General features: G+C 37.3%; 1 protein-coding gene across 1 annotated transcript; it reads left to right on the forward strand.

Moving 5' to 3' along the window:
• The first annotated feature begins 2,406 nt into the window (after positions 1 to 2,406).
• On the forward strand, positions 2,407 to 19,074 carry LOC131440324 (cyclin-G-associated kinase). Its single transcript, XM_058611495.1, has 5 exons — positions 2,407 to 2,662; positions 3,463 to 3,833; positions 3,888 to 6,803; positions 6,870 to 7,031; positions 16,151 to 19,074. Exons 1-5 carry the CDS (start codon positions 2,530 to 2,532, stop codon positions 16,259 to 16,261), a joined length of 3,693 nt encoding a protein of 1,230 aa, XP_058467478.1. The 5' UTR covers positions 2,407 to 2,529; the 3' UTR covers positions 16,262 to 19,074.
• Positions 19,075 to 19,944: the final 870 nt, after the last annotated feature.

Consider the following 19,944-nt stretch of genomic DNA (forward strand, 5'->3'; position numbering starts at 1 on the left):
TTTTGGCAAAGCGGTCATAATTTTTACATCGTGATAGATTTTATTCATATAATATTACGACACATTATTGTTTACAAATTTATATATATTTCGAATTACATGTTAATGTATTTTTATATTCTTATAAAATTCCAATATTTTCTTATTGAATTAAAACGTTTTGAGGAGGTATTGTTCGAGTGAAATAGACGGAATCATGAATGCGGAAATTAATTCGCTATTGAGCTCATTTTATCTATAGTATTCAAATTGTAAAATAAAAATTCGTGTTGGTCTATTGAATACATCAATAGCTCCTGCAGACACAATGTACTTTCCTGGAACAGAAGAATTATTAGGAATGTGTTTTACACCTAGTACATTCAACATCAGTAGACATTAGGGTTTTTTAGAGAGCAAAATGCTTTGAAACTTCTTGCTTCCGTGCTTTGAAACTTCTTCCTTGCGTCCTGACGAATAGTTTCAATGTTCACATTTTCAATACATGGAGTTACAAGCTATTACTCCTAGAATAATAGGTTGAATTAGAAATGAATAGACAAATAAGTCGACTTACCATCTTTCAACCTTACGAAGCGTTTGTGTTTAATTGACAGATTCGAACATGACTGGTTTAGGATTTCTATTGAAAATGAAATCAACTCACTGATTGCTGTCAATAATATTGTTATACGTGTTGTCATAGCAGTAACCATGCTACACATGCAGCATGTTAAAAACTATTCATGAATATTCATGAAAAGTGTAGATAAATTGATGATATACCCAAAAAGATCTGGAAAGCGAGGCTTACTTTTAATATTTTTATTATATTGGAAAAAATGACGCGTACGAGAATCAAGTTAAGCGAAGTTAAGTAAAACAGTGAAATGAATTACGAAGTTATTAGAAACAGTGAAATGAATTACTGTCATCCCCCTCGGATTATACAGTAAGCGACCCTTAGACGTGACAATATTATTGTCAATCCAAAGTATTGTCAATACCGTTAATCCAATTGACTTGGTAATTTGAGTCCGCATTTTTCGAAAAAAATCAAGCGTTTGGAGCTTCAAATATTTCAACTGAACATTGAAACATTGAGAGAAGAGTTCATTGCACATGTTTAGCAGTTTCCTCTCTAGAGTATTGACAATATTTTTTATCGTGTAGTGGAAACTTAATTGGATTGACGAAAATATTGTCAAAAAAAATAAGAACTGCTCATCAATCCGACAGTACTAGAGTGCCTATACCCAGAGTGACGACTTCTCATCCGTAATGTTGGCAACAATTCAAAACATTCCATTAGCTTTACATTGAATTGACAGATCGTTTGCTCGTTTGGAACTGGTAGTTGTCACACAGACTAACAGACATGACAGTATGAGTAAATTCTTATAAAAATAATTTTTCGTGATACACTAGTTCCACCTATATTGTACTGCGCGTTGTTTTTTTACTAGTTGACTTTCCCTCGTTTGTCAACACCGATCAGCTGCTTGCAGGGATGCCTGATTTCATCAAATTTTTTGAAAATGAATCGTCACAATAAATTTTTGGATTACGTTGATAATATATTTAACTTTTTCGCGATGTTGGAAGGTAACCATTTATTTGACTCAACGTTGTTCATCTAGACTATTTTTTATTGTGTTGGTAGTTTTCACCCGAAATTAAGTGGCGGCAGACCAGAAGCAAGTAAATATTGTAACAAAACGGGTTCGATTTTGTATTGCATTGGAGGATGAGAAGTAGGCATAATTCTGTATATAGTTTTGGAAATATGTATTAAATTTGTATCCTGCATGAAATTCGAATGGACGTATACAAATCAATACATTACAGGTAATTCTGCATGAATGGCAACTCTGTTGGTAAATGAAAAAAATAAACAAAGTATAGATGACAGACAGGATGTTTTTGATAGGGTAACGTGGCGCCATCATGACACATGTGAGTACTGTCCCAAATAAAGGAATATTCGAAATGACCGTTAAAATGATTGAAGAATCTAATTTGAGTGTCCTGTCTGTTAGTCTGTGGTTGTCATTCCAAACGAACAGCAATAAACTCTAGACAATACTTTCTCTCTATGAGAGGAAACTGTCAAATATGTGCAATGAACTCATCTCTCAATATTTCAATAATCAGTGGCAATATTTGAAGCTCCAAACGCTTGATTTGTTCGAAAAACGCGGACTGCAGTTACCAAGCCAATTGGATTGACGATATTGACAATACTTTGGATTGACAATAATATTGTCACGTGTATGGGCCGGTTAAGGGTCGCTGTACATATGGATTTTTTAAGTGTTCTACCCCTAGGTTTAGACTCAATAATAACATAGTTTTACATTATCGTACATGATGGTATGCACCTATGCTATATTGAAACTACTTTGGTCATCTGTCATTACAGATTACTATAGTATTCGATGGCAGAAAGGAGGAACGTCGTCGAAGAAAAAGTTTTCTTTCGCTTGTGTATCAGCCAGTGGTGAAAATTTTGTTGTTTTTCAAGTGAAAAATCGCTTTGATCACTACAAGATGAGCGAATTTCTTAAGTCAGCGATTAACTACTTCAACACAGGCCCCGGTTGCGGGCAGGATAATGATTTTGTTGGGCAGATCGTAGAAATTGCAAACGTAAAACTGCGGATCAAACGTGTTATTGCCGAAGGTGGGTGGAAAAAAGAGTTCATCTTTAGATTGTGAATCAAGGGAATTTCCTTTCTTTGATAAGCAGAACTTTCTTCGTCAGCTCAAAATAAGGAACATTGTAGGTTTTATCGCTTGTGTAATATATGATAGCGCAAATTTAAAGATAAAAACTCGAAGTTTTGCGTTTTGAAAAGGGGAAGTGAATCAATCGTTAATGTCATTACTGCTGCTGAGTTACTATGTCCCGTTGGCTTTGCTAAAGGGTTGGAAGGGTGTCCGGTAAGGGGAGATCTTTTCCATCTGACAAAAAATACACTTCACTCTCGTACGAAAGTTACTTGATGCCTTGCTCTTTCTCTGAAGAGCTTTTGTGGATTTTCTTGTTCTCTGTTTTCCTGTGGAAAAGTGTTTTGTTTTGTTGTTTATTTTTGTTCAAAGTCATAAGGGGAAAATACGTGTTTTAGAATATAATGACAAATCGGTTGTAACGAAACTTGAACATTTTAGAGAAAAATTGAAGTATTAGTTTAGAAATTAAAATGATCAAGTCCTTGAAGGCACCAGAGTTAATGACAATAACCAACTTGGAGAATTTTTGATAGTTTACTTTGAAATTAGAGATTTCAAATTTGGAATTAGAATATTTCTAAAATTAACCGGTTCTTAACTCCTCACAGTGTTTCTTGTTACATAATACTGTTTTATTGTCACAAAGAAATTTTCAATAATCAAATAACTAGAGCTTATCGTTAGTAGAATTGACTGAAATTCATTTTGAAATATCTACCTATGGGTTTAACAACTTCAATCTTATTGTAGGCGGTTTTGCGTATGTTTATGTAGCTCAGGACGTCCAGACTGGCAACGAGTATGCCTTGAAGCGGTTGTTGGGTGCCGACAAGGAAGAATGCAATAACATTATCCGAGAGATCAATATGCTCAAACAGGTGTCAGGTCATCCGAACATTATAAAGTTCATAGCAGCCACGTTTATCGACCGCACTCAAAACTCCACAGCCAAGCGGGCCGAGTATCTGTTAGTGACGGAGTTGTGCAAGGGTGGTTCGCTTTATGACTGCCTAGAGCGAGAACTAGCACCGGATACTGTGCTGCGAGTGTTTTATCAGGCTTGCAAAGCGGTAGCTCATTTGCACACGCAAACGGTTCCGATCAATCACCGAGATATTAAGGTTAGTATATGCTTGTGTGGTTTTGAATAACTAGTAAAATTGGTAAATTTTTAGATTGAAAATTTTCTCATCGGCTGCGATGGACAGCTCAAGCTATGTGATTTTGGATCAGCATCAACCGATACGTATGCTCCTGATGTTAGTTGGAATGCTCACCAGAGAGATTCGCTCGAAGATTTGCTGGGACGCTGCACAACTCCAATGTATCGTTCTCCTGAACAGCTCGATACCTGGGCCAATTATCCGATTGGTATCAAAACTGATATATGGGCTCTCGGATGCATACTGTTCTGTCTATGCTATCGAAAACATCCGTTCGAGGATTCAGCCAAGCTGAGAATAATCAATGCAAACTACACGATACCGAACGATTCGCGGTATATGTGCTTTAATGAGATTATCAAGGGATGTCTTCAGGTTGATCCGACCAAAAGATTTGATATAGTAATGACGTTAGACCGTTTAGCAGCAATATCGGAATCAAAGGGATGGCCAATAAAAGCACCGCTTGGATTGAATGGAAAACCTTTGAATACTCCACCAAGCGGTCCATCTCCCAATCCCAGCCCAATGCATTTGCCGGACGTAACGTCAATTCCTCAACATGCGCCTCCTCAACGTCCGGCACCGCCGCGGCCTGCACCGGTTGGAAATAATGCTGGGCCGCCTATGGAACGGAAGAATCCACAGCGCCCACCAGACCCGGTGCGGCCACCTCCGCCGGTAATAGCACCTGCCGCTCACCATTATCCTCATCAACCACCGATTGGAGTGCACGGCGGAGGAGGTCTTTTCTCATCAATCAAAGGAGGTGCAGGAAGTTTTTTGAAAAATCTGAAGGACACATCTTCGAAGGTAATGCAAACCGTACAACAAAGTATCGCTCGAACGGATTTAGATATTAGCTACATAACACAAAGAATTCTTGTTATGCCTTGTCCTTCGGAAGGTCTTGAGTCAACATACAGAACCAATCACATCGAAGATGTTAAGTTATATTTAGAGAGCAGATATCTTCCGGCGAAAATCAGCATCTATAATCTGGGTCCACGTAGTTGCCCTCGATTACCTCCACCAGTTCGTACAGTTGAGGGCAGTTTCATCTACTCACCCGTTCCAGTATCATACAAAGCTCCGAATTTGACAGGATTGTATGCATTGGCAGAGGATATGTATGGCTTTTTGAACGCCGACCCCAAGACGGTGATAGTAATTCAAAGTCCTGATTCTGGAAAGGCCCTCGCTGCCACAATGGTCTGTGCTTTGCTGGTATACAGTCAGCTGGTAACTGAACCCGAGGACGCTATGCAGATATTCGCAGTTAAACGGACTCCTCCAAGTATGAGAGCTTCAGAACTTAGATACCTTTACTATTTAGGTGATTTGGTTCGATCGGTGCCGCATTTGCCACATTATAATCCGGTAACACTGGTTTCGGTAACTGTCAGTCCCATTCCCAGGATGACAAAGGCTCGCGATGGTTGTCGAGTTTACATTGAAGTTGCTTCTGGCGATCGAATTGTTTTCAGTACACTTACCGACTATGACCGAATGCGATTATATGCTGCTACCGAGGGAAAACTTTCCCTCACATTGAATGTGACCGTCTGTGGTGATGTTACGGTAACTCTGTATCATGCTCGCAATGCCCTCGGGGGCATGGGTCGTCCTCAGGGGTTGAAAATATGTCAATTCCAACTGAACACCGGATACATTCCGGAGGAAGAAACGCTAATAAATTTCACCAAAAACGAACTGGACGATGTTCCGGACGTTGAACACGTTCCACACGGATTCAATGTTGCTTTGTCCGTATTTGTTGGCGATTCCGAGCGACCTCCTTCAACACAACCGCCTTGGACACCACCCAAAGCGCCCAGAGATCCTAAAGTTTTATTCGCTTCGCAACTAGAATACGAGGAAAATGTGGATAACTTCATTTCAAAACCAACATCCAAAGCGTCTGCAGCTCCACAACGACCACCCCCTCGTCCAGCTCCGCCTGCTTCTTCTTCGTCTTCAACAGAACCGCCCCTAGCTAATCAAACATTGGCACCAGTCATAAACGAGAGCCTGTCTACTCCAAACGATGCCGACCTTTTGAATCTTAGCAACGCTAGTCAAAACAATTCCGAAGAAACACAGCCAACTAAAGACGATGCTAGCTTTGATTTGCTAGCAGGTTTCGAACCACCGGTAATTGAGGATAGCCAATCTAATGCTAATAGTGCTCATCCGCCAGCTGGTTTGGATGACATTTTCGGTACTATCGGCACCAGTACTGGCCCGGTACCACTTCAAACCACCAAATCCAACACGGACCTGAACGGACTAAATCTTAATTTTGACAACTTTGGTGGTATCGCAAAACCGGCCGCTCCGAATGACTCTGTTCCGAATGGAGGTAATAATAATCAGTACAACAATAGTTTCGGATTCGATCCGTTCGCAGGAATCAGTGCAAGTGCATTCCACAATAGTCACCAGTCACAGCCCGCACAGGTGCAACCACCTCAACCAGCCAGTAAGGATCCTTTCGCCGATATCGGAAACCTGGCGTCCAATCTGGGTGCTGGAGGTTGGAATAAACCTGGCAATGTTCCAACTACGACACCCAGCCCACGATCTACTCAGTTTTCTAGTCCAACGCACCAGTATAGCGGTGCCACCACAGCCAATGTCTCCCCGAAAGCTCCTTCCACTCCAATCCATCAAATGCGAAGTCCAAATGATGCACAAAGACCGGACTACAGTCGGTCTCATTTCGAACCACCAAAACCGCCGGGACAGAGCAATGGTTCGAACGGAGGACCGAAGGAGAAATCCGGTGATATCTTTGGAGATATTCTGGGTTCTCAAGGATACTCATTCGCTAGTGGAAAAAATCAAGGACCTCGGACGATTAACGATATGCGAAAAGAAGAACAGGTTAAAGAGATGGATCCGGAGCGGCTCAAGCTAATGGAATGGGTAAGTTGTCACTGTGTGTATGGTGATGATCGGTTGACAGGAAACGGTTTTTGGCTTTGTTTATAGACTGAAGGAAAGAAAAGCAACATCAGAGCACTTCTATGCACAGTGCATACGGTTGTTTGGCCCGGTGCAAAGTGGACAAAATGCGAGATGCATCAGCTGGTCAGTGCTGCCGATGTGAAGAAAATGTATAGGAAGGCATGTTTGGCGGTACATCCTGACAAAGTAAGTAAACAACAGTAGGAACGTTTGCGCTTCAGTATTGTCTAGAGAGTATTTTATTGATGTGGGCCATATATGTTGGAATGAGTCACTCTAAACCAGGGGTTCCCAAAGTGGTCGATATCCTTTTTGTGGGGGTCGACGTAAACGAAAACTGACTATGGGGGTCGACGAGGTCTAGAAATCGACACCCTATTGTTTGATATAAGTTGTTATTTGAAATATTTATGCTAAAAAAGTTTTGTTTATTTGACTATCCGCAGAAATTGGTAAGTATTTTATATCAATATTAAAAAGTACGGGTGTGTAATGTCAGAGATAAAACTGGATGTCGTGAATACGAATAAAACTGACACGATTTCTTTACACTTTCGAATTCGAATTGATAGTTGAACGATTGTGTGAATTGCGAAACTTTCCCCCTTTTCATTACTAAAATTTTCAACGATTTTTGACGTCGATTATCATTTTGGATTTGCATATTTCATTGAAAGAAACTATCAAGATGCTGTACAGGATTTATTTCTGCCTTTTAGAAGGCCCAAATTATCTCGCAAAACAAAATGCTTGCAAGACGTTTCTAAAACGGGGAGGAGGAACTCCTCAGAATTTTGAAAAACTTATGGTTTTAGAAACCAAGTACAAGAGCATACTTCGAGCCAAAAAATGTAGCTATTGGAGACATTTTGTCGAAGGTTTGTCAAGAGAAACCTCAATGAGCACTCTTTGGAATACGGCCAGACGAATGAGGAATCGTAACGTGGGCAATGAGAGTGATGAATACTCGAACCGATGGATATTTGACTTTGCTAGGAAAGTTTGCCCAGATTCTGTTCCTACACAAAGCATTATACGGGAATCTCCTCCAAATAATGGTTTTATTAATAACCCATTTTCAATGATGGAATTTTCTATAGCACTCTTGTCTTGTAACAATAACGCCCCTGGGTTGGACAGAATTAAATTCAACTTGGTGAAGAATCTGCCCGACCTCGCAAAAAGACGTTTGTTGGAATTGTTCAACAAGTTTCTTGAGCAAAATATTGTTCCGCCTGACTGGAGACAAGTGAAAGTTATCGCCATTCAAAAGCCGGGGAAACCAGCTTCCAATCACAACTCATATAGACCCATTGCGATGTTGTCCTGCATCAGAAAATTGTTCGAAAAAATTATTCTACGACGTCTCGACACTTGGGTCGAGACGAACGGTTTGTTGTCAGATACTCAATTTGGCTTCCGTAGAAATAAAGGGACGAATGATTGCCTTGCATTACTTTCGTCTGACATCCAAATTGCCTTCGCTCAAAAGCAACAAATGGCATCTGTATTTTTAGACATTAAAGGAGCATTTGATTCAGTTTCCATTGATGTTCTTTCAGACAAGCTCCACCAACATGGACTTCCAGCGGTTATAAATAATTATTTGCACAACCTTTTGTCAGAGAAGTGCATGTATTTTTCACATGGCGATTTGGCAACATTCAGAATTAGCTACATGGGTCTCCCGCAAGGCTCATGCCTCAGTCCGCTCCTCTATAATTTTTACGTGAATGACATTGACAGCTGTCTAGTAACCCCATGTACACTAAGGCAATTGGCAGATGATGGCGTGGTTTCAGTTACTGGGCCCAAAGCTATTGATCTGCATAAACCATTGCAAGATACCTTAGATAACTTGTCCGTTTGGGCTGTTCATCTTGGTATCGAATTCTCTGCGGGGAAAACAGAGTTAGTCGTCTTTTCAAGAAAGCATGATCCCGCGCAGCTTCAGCTCCATATGATGGGAAGAATGATCCAACAGGTCTTAACTTTTAAATACCTCGGGGTGTGGTTCGATTCCAAATGCACGTGGGGAGGACACATTAGGTATCTGATAACGAAATGCCAACAAAGAGTAAATTTTCTTCGAACAATAACAGGATCTTGGTGGGGTTCTCATCCGCAAGATCTAATAAAATTGTATCAAACAACGATACTTTCAGTGATGGAATATGGATGCGTTTGTTTTCGTTCCGCTGCAAACTCTCATTTTATCAAACTTGAGCGAATTCAGTACCGTTGTTTGCGAATTGCCTTAGGCTGCATGCACTCGACACATACAATGAGTCTTGAAGTTCTCGCGGGAGTTCTTCCATTAAAAGATCGATTTTGGGAGCTTTCATCACGCCTGCTAATAAGATGTGAGGTGCTGAATCCCATGGTAATTAATAATTTCGAACGACTAGTCGAGCTTCGATCTCAAACAAAATTTATGACAGTATATTTTAACCATATGTCACAGGAAATCAACCCTTCAAGATATATTCCTATCCGTGTCAGCATCCTAAGTGCCCCTGACTCAACTTTATTTTTCGATACATCCATGCAGCGTGAAGTGCGTGGAATCCCGGATCATCTACGCTCGACGGAAATCCCAAAAATATTTTCAAGTAAGTTCAGGCATATTGACTCTGAGAAAATGTTTTACACGGACGGATCGCGAATTGAAGAAGCGACAGGGTTTGGTATGTTCAACAATAATGTTTCGGCCTCATTTAGGCTTCAAGAACCTGCATCTGTTTATATAGCAGAGCTAGCAGCAGTTCATTATAGTTTGAGTGTAATCGTCACATTATCTCCAAACCATTATTTCCTCTTCACAGATAGTCTGAGTGCAATTGAAGCCATTCGCTCAATCGCTGCTGGCAAAAATGAACCGTTTTTCTTGGGTAAAATAAAACAGTGTCTGAACGACATATTGAATAATAATTATCTAATCACTATAGTCTGGGTCCCGGCTCATTGCTCCATTCCAGGCAATGAAAGAGCCGATAATTTAGCCAAACGTGGTGCTATTGAGGGTGAAATTTATGAGCGACCGATTGCTTTCAACGAATTCTATAGTTCGTCTCGCCAAAGAACACTTGCCAGCTGGCAAGCATCTTGGGATAGAGATGATCTGGGTCGGTGGATGCACTCAATTATTCCGAAAATATCGACAAAGGCATGGTTCAGGGGACTGGATGTGAGTAGGGATTTCATTCGTGTGATGTCCAGACTCATGTCCAATCACTACACGTTAGATGCACATCTCCTTCGAATTGGGCTCTCCGAGACTAATCATTGTGCTTGCGGAGAAGGTTATCGGGATATTGATCATGTCGTTTGGACATGCGTGGAGTATCGTGATGTCAGATCTCAACTAATAAATTCTTTGCGTACCCAAGGTAAACTATCCAATATACCAGTTCGAGACATTCTTGCTTGTCGTGACCTTTCATACATGAAACTTATTTATCATTTCATAAAGAAAATTGGAGTTTCAATTTAATAAAGGCCCCTTTTAAGACTTAGTTCTGATCCCAGCTACGTCCATGAGTTCAACCAATAGCTAAATTAGAATAAAAATTATGTAATGATACAAACAAACTCGAAACAGTTTATGAAATTATCAACAAAATGTCTGAAAATAACAGCTTATTTTATAATTTATAGAAGTTAATCGTTTGGTTCAAATAATATTTCCGAGTAGATTTCATAATTAATGACGAGTTACCTAAGATGATATTTAAGCTATAAGAGAATATGTTTTAATAAATTCAAAACGTTGTGACTATGTTAGAATTAAATTAGGATAAGAATATTATGTAAAAGTGATGCTACGGCGAAGAAAAACTTATGTAAACTGCCTTAAGAAATAAACGTATTTATGGAAAAAAAAAAGAAGGCCCAAATTATGGTATTCTCTACGATATTTAGCTCAGTTCGGAACATTTATCTCGAACGATTTTCGCATAGAAGTAATCTTAATAGTTCTTTAGATAAAATTTAGAACCATTAGTTTCTTTCACTCCAATGCAAACCATCAACAGCTGATGCAATCGTTCTTGCTTGAATTGAAACTAGCTTAGCGAACAAACCGACACATCCGCTCGCAGTGACAAATGATGATAAACTGAATCAATTTTTCTTTAGAGGCTTCTTTTTACGTGATTTCGTTTGTAGCTTTTTCACAAATGGGTGGTTCCAACGGCCACACATATAGGCACTTATAGAATTTTGACGTCGATTATCTCATTTCGGATTTGCATATTTCATTGAAAGAAACTATCAAGGTGCTGTACAGGATTCATTTCCGCCTTTCAGAAGGACCAAATTGTGGAATTCTCTACGATATTAAGCACAGTTCGGAACATTTATCTCGAACGATTTTCGCACAGCGAAAAGTGCACGAAGCAAATCGAATTATTTTGGATTTTCACTAAACTGATGATTTCTACCTTCGAATTTCAAAAAAGTAATCTTAATAGTTCTTTAGATAACATTTAGAGCCATTAGAACGGCTGATTTTATATAATGTCCACTTTTCGTTTCTTGTTTTCTTTTTCTCCAATGCAAAGCACCAGCAGCTGATGCAATCGTTCTTGCTTAAATTGAAACTAGCTTTGCGTACAAACCGACACATCCGCACGCAGTGCTAAATGATGTGAAACTGGTTTAATGCGTCTTCTCGCCTTGACGACCGGAAGGCAAATGAGAACTACGACCTGAGCGTTTTAGGTTTTTAATTACGCAGATGGTGCGCTCTCCGATGCCGCTGTCTGAATGCGTCTTCTCGGCCCGAGGTCTGCTTTCATCCAACGCACAAGAAGAAATGATCGATTTTCGACCACGGTTCCCCTTTTATAACATTCAGTCGAAGATATGTGCGAATCTATGAATATGAACGAAATGATTGCTAATGCTTCAGTCTCACATGACATGTCTGAGGTTAGTTGTTACCACACCGTACCCGAAGCGATAGAAAACGTTACGATGCTTTGGCAGACTTTGCAAGTGTGCGAGTTTAAATGTCGTTTTGTTGTTAACAGACGACGATTATAAACTATTTTTGTATATTGCGGACCTGAAGCACTATGTTCTTGGTTGGGATCCCCTCTTCAGAACGTCATATTTGCTTACTTGGTTCGAGAAACTTATATACTATCTTACTAACTATTGCAACTTACAACTGTGTAACTCATTTGTACTAAACCAGGGAGGACGCTTCAAAATCATTTTCAGAATTTTAATCTGAATCCTTTGAAGCGTTTTCTTCCTGGTGGAACAACAACTTGACCAAATTGGTACTGCGTAAAGCATGGCTGGTCTGAAAATTAACATAAATTAACAATTTGTTTTTTAGACAGAGCTTAGAATTTCTGTTTTTAAGAGGATATAAACATTTAATATATTTATTACACTTTGCCTGGATTCCTTCAATGTGATCCTTGAAAGTGAGTTTTTTATCATACGTTAAACCTAAGTATTTAGCTTGATCAGACCATGTCAATTCCAAGCCATTCAATTTGAGAATGTGATTATTGTTTGGTTTAAGAAAAGAAGCTCTTGGCTTATGAGGAAAGATAATTAATTGCATTTTTGCTGCATTTGGTTTAATTTTCCGTTTTGACAGATTATTACTAAAAATATTTAAACTTCTTTGTAGGCGACTGCAGATCACTCTTAGATTTCTACCTGTGGCTAACAGACTTGTGTCGTCACAGAATAGCGATTTCTGACAACCAACGGGTAGATTTGGAAGATCGGAAGTGAAAATATTATACAAGATTCTCAACAAGATAATTTTTCAAAAAGTTTACTGATAGAAGAAAGTAAGCTAATTGGTCGATAACTTGATGTTTCTGCTGGGTTTTTATCAGGTTTGAGGATAGGAATTACTTTAGCGTTTTTCCATCTTTTTGGGAAGTAAGCTAATGAAAAACACTTGTTGAAAATTTTAACCAGGGGTCTCAACATCGGGAAAATTTTTAATAAGAATATTAAAAATTCCATCATTACCAGGAACCTTCATGTTTTTGAGTTTCCTAATAATTGATTTAATTTCATCAAAATTCGTCTCAATAATGTCATCTTGTGATAACACTTGGGTTGAAATATGCTCATATTTCAGTGAGACTTCATTTTCAATAGGACTCACAACGTTCAAATCAAAATTGTGGACACTTTCGAACTGCTGAGCAAGTTTTTGAGATTTTTCGCCATTTGTGAGAAGTATTTGATTTCCTTCCTTGAGAGCAGGAATTGGTTTCTGAGGTTTCTTAAGAACCTTAGAAAGTTTCCAGAAAGGTTTAGAATATGGCTTAATTTGTTCAACTTCTTTAGCGAAATTTTCATTTCGCAAAAGAGTAAATCTATGTTTAATTTCTTTTTGTAAGTTCTTAACTATGTTTTTCATAGCAGGATCACGAGAACGTTGATATTGTCGTCGACGAACATTCTTCAACCGAATGAGCAGTTGAAGATTGTCATCGATGATAGGAGAATTTAATTTAGTTTGAGCTTTGGGAACTGAAAGATTTCTAGCTTCGATAATGTAATGATTCAAATAATCAATTGCTGTGTCGATGTCTGCAGAATTTTCTAAAATAGTTTCATGATCCACATGATTTTCAATGTGAGATCTGTAATCCAACCAATTAGCTCTATGATAGTTGAATATAGAACTAATAAGATTATTTATAGCTTCGTTGGAAAGTCTGAATGTTACAGGAAGATGATCTGAGTCAAAGTCAGCATGTGTAATCGGTTCACTACAAATGTGACTTTGATCCGTTAGAACCAGATCAATTGTAGACGGGTTTTTCACGGAAGAGAAACAAGTAGGATTACTGGGATGAAGAACTGTGAAGTAACCAGCTGAGAGTTGATTATGAAGTATTTTACCATTACTGTTATTTTGCCTACAATTCCACTGGACATGCTTAGCATTTAAGTCCCCTATTACGAAAAATTTCGGTCGATATCTTGTGAGTTTTTGCAAATCGCCTTTCAAGATATTTGATTGTTCGCCGGTGCATTGGAATGGCAAATATGCTCCAGCGATTAAATAAATTCCATGAATGGTTTCAACTTCGATTCCCAAGCTTTCAATAACTTTAGTATTGAAAGAAGGTAAAATTCGATGTTTAATTTGTCGTTGGACAAAAATGGCAACTCCACCACCCATTCCAGTAAACCTGTCAAATCGATGAACTACATAATGTGGATTGCTTTTCAATTTGACATTTGGTTTAAGAAAAGATTCTGTCACAATGACAATATGAATTTTGTGAACTTTGAGAAAAATTTAAAATTCATCTTTACTCGATTTTAAAGATCGTGCATTCCAATTTAGAATATTCAAATAATCATTTAACATCACTGTTAAATTTTAAATTCATTATAATATTACTTGCAATTTGCCATCCAACTTGAAATGCTTCAAAAAGTGATGAAGTCGAATTCATTCGGATGATCATTTGAAAAGTTGGTCTTGTAGGTAGATCATTTTATTTTCCGTTATATCGCCTAAATCGACTTCGTTTAAAGAAGCGAATGGCATTGAAGGAATATTGGTAGGTAGATGTCTACCTACCAATATTCTGTGTAACTAGTGTAACTGCCATTAGAAGAAGGCTTGGCCGATCTATCTATTATTAATTATTTTCGTTAGAAGATGAACTGGAAGGCGTTCTTGTTTTTTGTTTTACATTCGAAGAAATACGTGCCTTAGAAGAATTAGGCGTGACATTTGTATTTTTTCAGGTATGTTATCTAAATTTAAGGTCGTTGATTTGATTTGTTGTTTAAGAGAACGAGCGTTTAATTTTTTTTCCCGGATAGAACATTTCGAATAATTGGATTTAAGATTTCCATCGCAATTTGAACATGAATATTTATCAGTGGTTTCATTCATTGGACTAACGTCTTTCGAATGCGATTTACCACAACTCAAACACCGTATATCCATATGACAATGTTTGGTACCATGGCCAAAGCCTTGACAACGACGACATTGTATCAAGTTTGCAATACCATTATGCCGTTTATAATGTTCCCAATGAATTTGAATGTGGGAAATGAAACGTACTTTTTCTAAAGTTTTCAAATTGTTCACATCATTTCGCTCTTCATCGTTCCTCTCCTATCTTTTCGAATACTAATTAGATCTATATGTCGGTTCTAACCACGTTTGCTCGCCCTCTTTTTTTAACCGTCTTCCACCATTTTTTTCGACCACTAATATGATCTACATGCCGAACCTAACCCCGTTTCGTTCGCCAACTCTCATTTACCACTCCCTGCTTCTACCTCCCCTTTCAAAGCATATTTCTTTTCTTCTCTAGTTTTAATGTAAAATTACCATCGTTTGCCCGATGGGTTTAGTGTCATCTAGTTATTATAGAGTTAGTTGTCTAGGGTTAGTTTTAATTGACAGTAATAAGTACATAACATACATGTATCTGTTGGATTGTTGTAATCTGTTGATATAAACGATAAGGAGGTTTTATGACTGCTGGAGTGAGAGATTAATATTTCAGCTTCATTGGGTTTTTTCCTGCCCCAAATAAATAAATAAATAAATAAAGTGTATTAGGTAAAGTTCATGGGAGATGGATTTATTCGGAAAACCGATTTTCATATGGACATATGGGACTGATATGCAAATATGGGCAGCAGCGTTACCAGATAATTGTAGTGTTATTTCTGTCGATTGACATTTTCTCCGGAAAACCTAGCGGAACGTACAAGAGACGGCGAAGGAATATAATTTACAATCCTAGCCGAGACCGCATTATCTTGCATCTTGTCATTATGCGAAATGAACGGTAGAATTGCATACCACAAAAAATATTACTTTTGTGCAAAAAACATAAGCTCACCAAATTGCCCGCTCAATTTTGCTCACGCCCCAGCGCTATGCGCGAACCCAACATAGTTTCGTGAAAAGTGTTTGTTTTATGAAACTACACAGGGTCAGTTTCAGTTTTCTCAAGCGGAAACGATATTGGTAAACATGACTTGGTAGCTGAAATCATTCAATAGTTTGAAAGGGATTGGAAAAAGTGTCAAAACGGGTCGTCTATGGTGAATCCTTCGATGAACTTACGCAAAATTGTAGGCTTGATAACAAATGTAGAGAATATTCAATTATTATGCTAGTCTAATATTAACAGTATTTCCAATAAAAATCAAATATCCAAAACTTTTGTATTATTTCCACCGAAGACCGTCCATTATTTCTGGAACAGTCTTTTCCTATTGTATCTGCATAAATTTTAATTGGCTTATTTTTCATAATTCATAAATTTTTATTGCAGCATACCGGCACCGAAAACGAAAGCATGGCCAAGCTCATATTCATGGAACTAAACAATGCATGGAGTGAGTTCGAAAACGATGCTACGCAGCAAAATTTATTCGCCAATTAAGTGGACATTGGGGCGCTCGAGTTTGTACTAATTCCGGCAGTTTTATGTATGTACGAGTCATCAGTCGAATCTGTTTCAACTATGTGACGTTCCGTAAATGACGAACATTCGTAAGTATAGCTTATCTCGTTGTTACACAATACGGCACAGAGCTGATTCACCAGATTTCATAAATTTCTTAACCTGTTATCGCTCTTCAGCTACTGCTGCAGCAGTAAGTGTGTTAATTTGTTATTACGCTTTCTTAAAATAAAAAAAAGCAACAAAACAAATTCAAGATCAATTGTAACGGCTGAAAGGATTGGAATAGCTTACTGAAAACAAATTTAGTATGAATACAGTCAAAACGGTCGAGAAACTGAGGAGCAAATTATAGCGATGCATTTGGTATATCGAGTTCTATAATTTATGGTATTGATAGAATACTATTGCTTGACACTAGCAATTTCAAAACTGTTTTTAATTCTGTTTTATTGGATATACACTATGCAAGAACATTTTAATTTTCAAAATTCGAGAATATTTTGAAAGTAACAAGAAATTATTGGCGTGACAAAACAGAACTGTTATGCTGATGTCTTGTTTTGATTTGAAAAAAAAACGAAACATTTTTGTTTGCTATATACCTTCATTATCAAAATTATTTTGTGTAACATTTTTGGCAATCATTCATACAAAATGTAGTCGAGATTGACAAGAAGAAAATTAAAGTATATCTATGTTGTAATATTCAAAGTATGTTTATTTTTCAAATCTAATTTCATCCTTATTAAAGCAAAGGCATTTTTTAAAATAATTTTTGGTTTACTGCTCGTTTTATTGGCTATACACTATGCAAGAACATTTTAATATTCAAAATTCGAGAATATTTCGAAAGTATCAAGAAATTATTGGCGTGACAAAACAGAACTGTTATGCTGATGTCTTGTTTTGATTTGAAAAAAAAAACGAAACATTTTTGTTTGCTATATACCTTTATTATTAAAATTATTTTGTGTCACATTTTTGGCAATCAACTCATACAAAATGTAGTCGAGATTGACAAGAAGAAAATTAAAGTATTTCTATGTTGTAATATTCAAAGTATGTTTATTTTTTAAATTTAATTTCATCCTTATTAAAGCAAAGGCATTTTTTAAAATAATTCTTGGTTTACTGCTCGTTTTTTTTGTTTGAACTATTGATTGTACTAACAGGTTTTGAGGATTTTTTTAGAACCGAAAGCTTCCTTGGTGCTCAAGCAATGTCAAATCTTGTTCAAACTAATAGAAGAAAATTAATATATTCTAGGTGCTTCAATAAAACATCTTGCCAAAGCCACCAGTTTCACCAGACATTGCTTCTGCTGATTTCGTTTTGATTCGGTCGTAAAATCCATTTGCTATCTCTAAGATTGCTAAACGTTTCTGTTGATTTCTCGGAATAAACATAAAAAACCCTCAAAGCTTATTATATTATTATATCGTTTATTTTGACCCGGCTTTAACTAAATTGTGGTCGTTCGCCTGGCTCCTAAAAGCTTTTTTTTTAACCCAATAGTATAACTTGGTTTGAATAATCATCTCGAATTGGCGAATAATTAGAAATTTACATGATTAATTGTCATCGCTCAACTTCGAAGTCATTTCTTATACAATAGAATTCTTTCAAGCTAAAGTTAAGTTAGTTAATCGTTTCTCGGTCGTACCGAACCAATTCAACAACTATGAATTCACCCACAAACGAAATATCTTAGGCAACCGAAATCTACATCACATTTTGCTGTGTCAGTATCAGCGATTCTGAAACAGTTTAATTCGAAATGTCTGGATCGTTACTTAAAGAAAAACAAATAGTTCCGAGATTATACTAGGCACTGAAACAACATCCAACATCTATCCTATAATACAACACGATATATCTACACCCTCGATGTGATCCCTCCTAGCACCGTCAAATGAAAGCAACTAGTATATTCCCTCAAAATGATTCTTAATCGTAAATTAGCCAGTGTAAAAAATGCAAAAGATTACGATTACTAAACCGTTGTTGATTGTGAATGTATCAACTTACTGACTAGTTTAGCAAAAAAGTAATAATAATACTAAAAATCTAAAGCAAAACAAATTATATATTACTCAGCATTCTGTTTGATAAAGATAAAGGTATAGCAAAGCGAAAAAAAAACTGTGATTGAAGAGATAATCGGAATGTCTGTGCAAGTTAGTGTCGTGTGCCGGTTGATCAAAGCTAAAAGAATTGATTTGTATTTCAGTTAGTGTAAGGTTATACGATTATGTTAAGCAAAGGTAAACATAAAGCAACATTGATGAACTGACTCTTGTGTTTTATACTAATTTACTGACTGTTCAAGTCATCAACTAGTTCTGCAGGGACAATTAAACTTTGTATATAGTTTACTTCGAATTCACTAAAATAGAAGATTAGAAACTTTCTTTCCATTATATTGAGTTTAGTTGTATGGTTCATGAGCAAATAATTGCAATAATTTTAATTAATATGGATCAGCTAGTTATCAATTAATTTAACCGTTCGAACGAGCATTCCTGTGGTTCCAGTTTAACAGTATAAAATTTTGACGACATATTTTTTGTTTGCATTCGACCGCGTGTTAATATGCTTACCTTTATTTTATTAGGAATGGCGTGAAGACAGTGAGGTATGGTTTGTAAAGCAAATTAGTGTTAAAATATGTTCAATGAGTTATTCTTCGACAAAGAATTAATGTCGAATGTGAATATGTTCATCTATATAGATACCCTATTTATGAAGAATAATAGTTAATATATTACTGCTATTGATGATCATTAAAATCCCTAAATTACATGTTTTAGTGTCAACATATCCAAAAGTCAAAATACGGTACGATACGGTTCATTGATTGAGGAAAGGTGAAAAGTTTCGATTGAATTGAAATAGTCGAGCTCGTGGCCGGATTTAGTCGTGTATGAACAAATGAATCCTATTTCGATCCGATTTCCGGTTCCGGAATAGCAGGGTCTCGATTTTAAGATTTTTGTTCATAAATGAACATGTAAGAGCTGCAATTTCCTTGAAAACTGATCATAAATTTCTCTAGTTTGTAGATCTTGTTAGCAAATGATACAATAATCTTACTTCATGCATATCGATCAACAGTTTCCGGTTGCTGGTGTACCAATGAAAGCAATATTTTTGAACATTTAGGGGTTTTTGGTTTGTACAAAAAGTACATATTAATGTCGTTTTCGTTTTTAAATTGCACTACACTGGTGTAGCGAAAGCTGCACTGAAACCGTTCGTTTTTACCAATTGCACTACACCAGTGCTACACTTTTTCTGCACCGATACCACTGGTGTAGCACTCATCAAAAGTTTGGTGTAGCTCTGTGCAATGGAATCGTTTATTGTAGTCAATGGTTACTGTTTATGTTTTCGTCATTTTTGTTCGTTTATTCATGCCTCAGTGTAGCACTGCACCGGTGTAGTGCAAATTAAAAACGAAAACGCCATAAGTTTCGATTTCTTCGCATTGATGGCCATACGAACCGATTACTCTCTTCTGAAATAGTTGAAGTCTCGTTTTCTCAGGAAGGGCTTACATTGTTTGCTTTACTTGGTGCTCATCCGGACTCCGGAACATGACCGAACGCATTCCACGACATTCGATCTAGAGTCACTGTTCTCCAGTTTCTTGTATTCGC

Source organism: Malaya genurostris, chromosome 1 (assembly GCF_030247185.1).
Source record: "Malaya genurostris strain Urasoe2022 chromosome 1, Malgen_1.1, whole genome shotgun sequence".
In the NCBI taxonomy this organism is placed as follows: domain Eukaryota; kingdom Metazoa; phylum Arthropoda; class Insecta; order Diptera; family Culicidae; genus Malaya; species Malaya genurostris.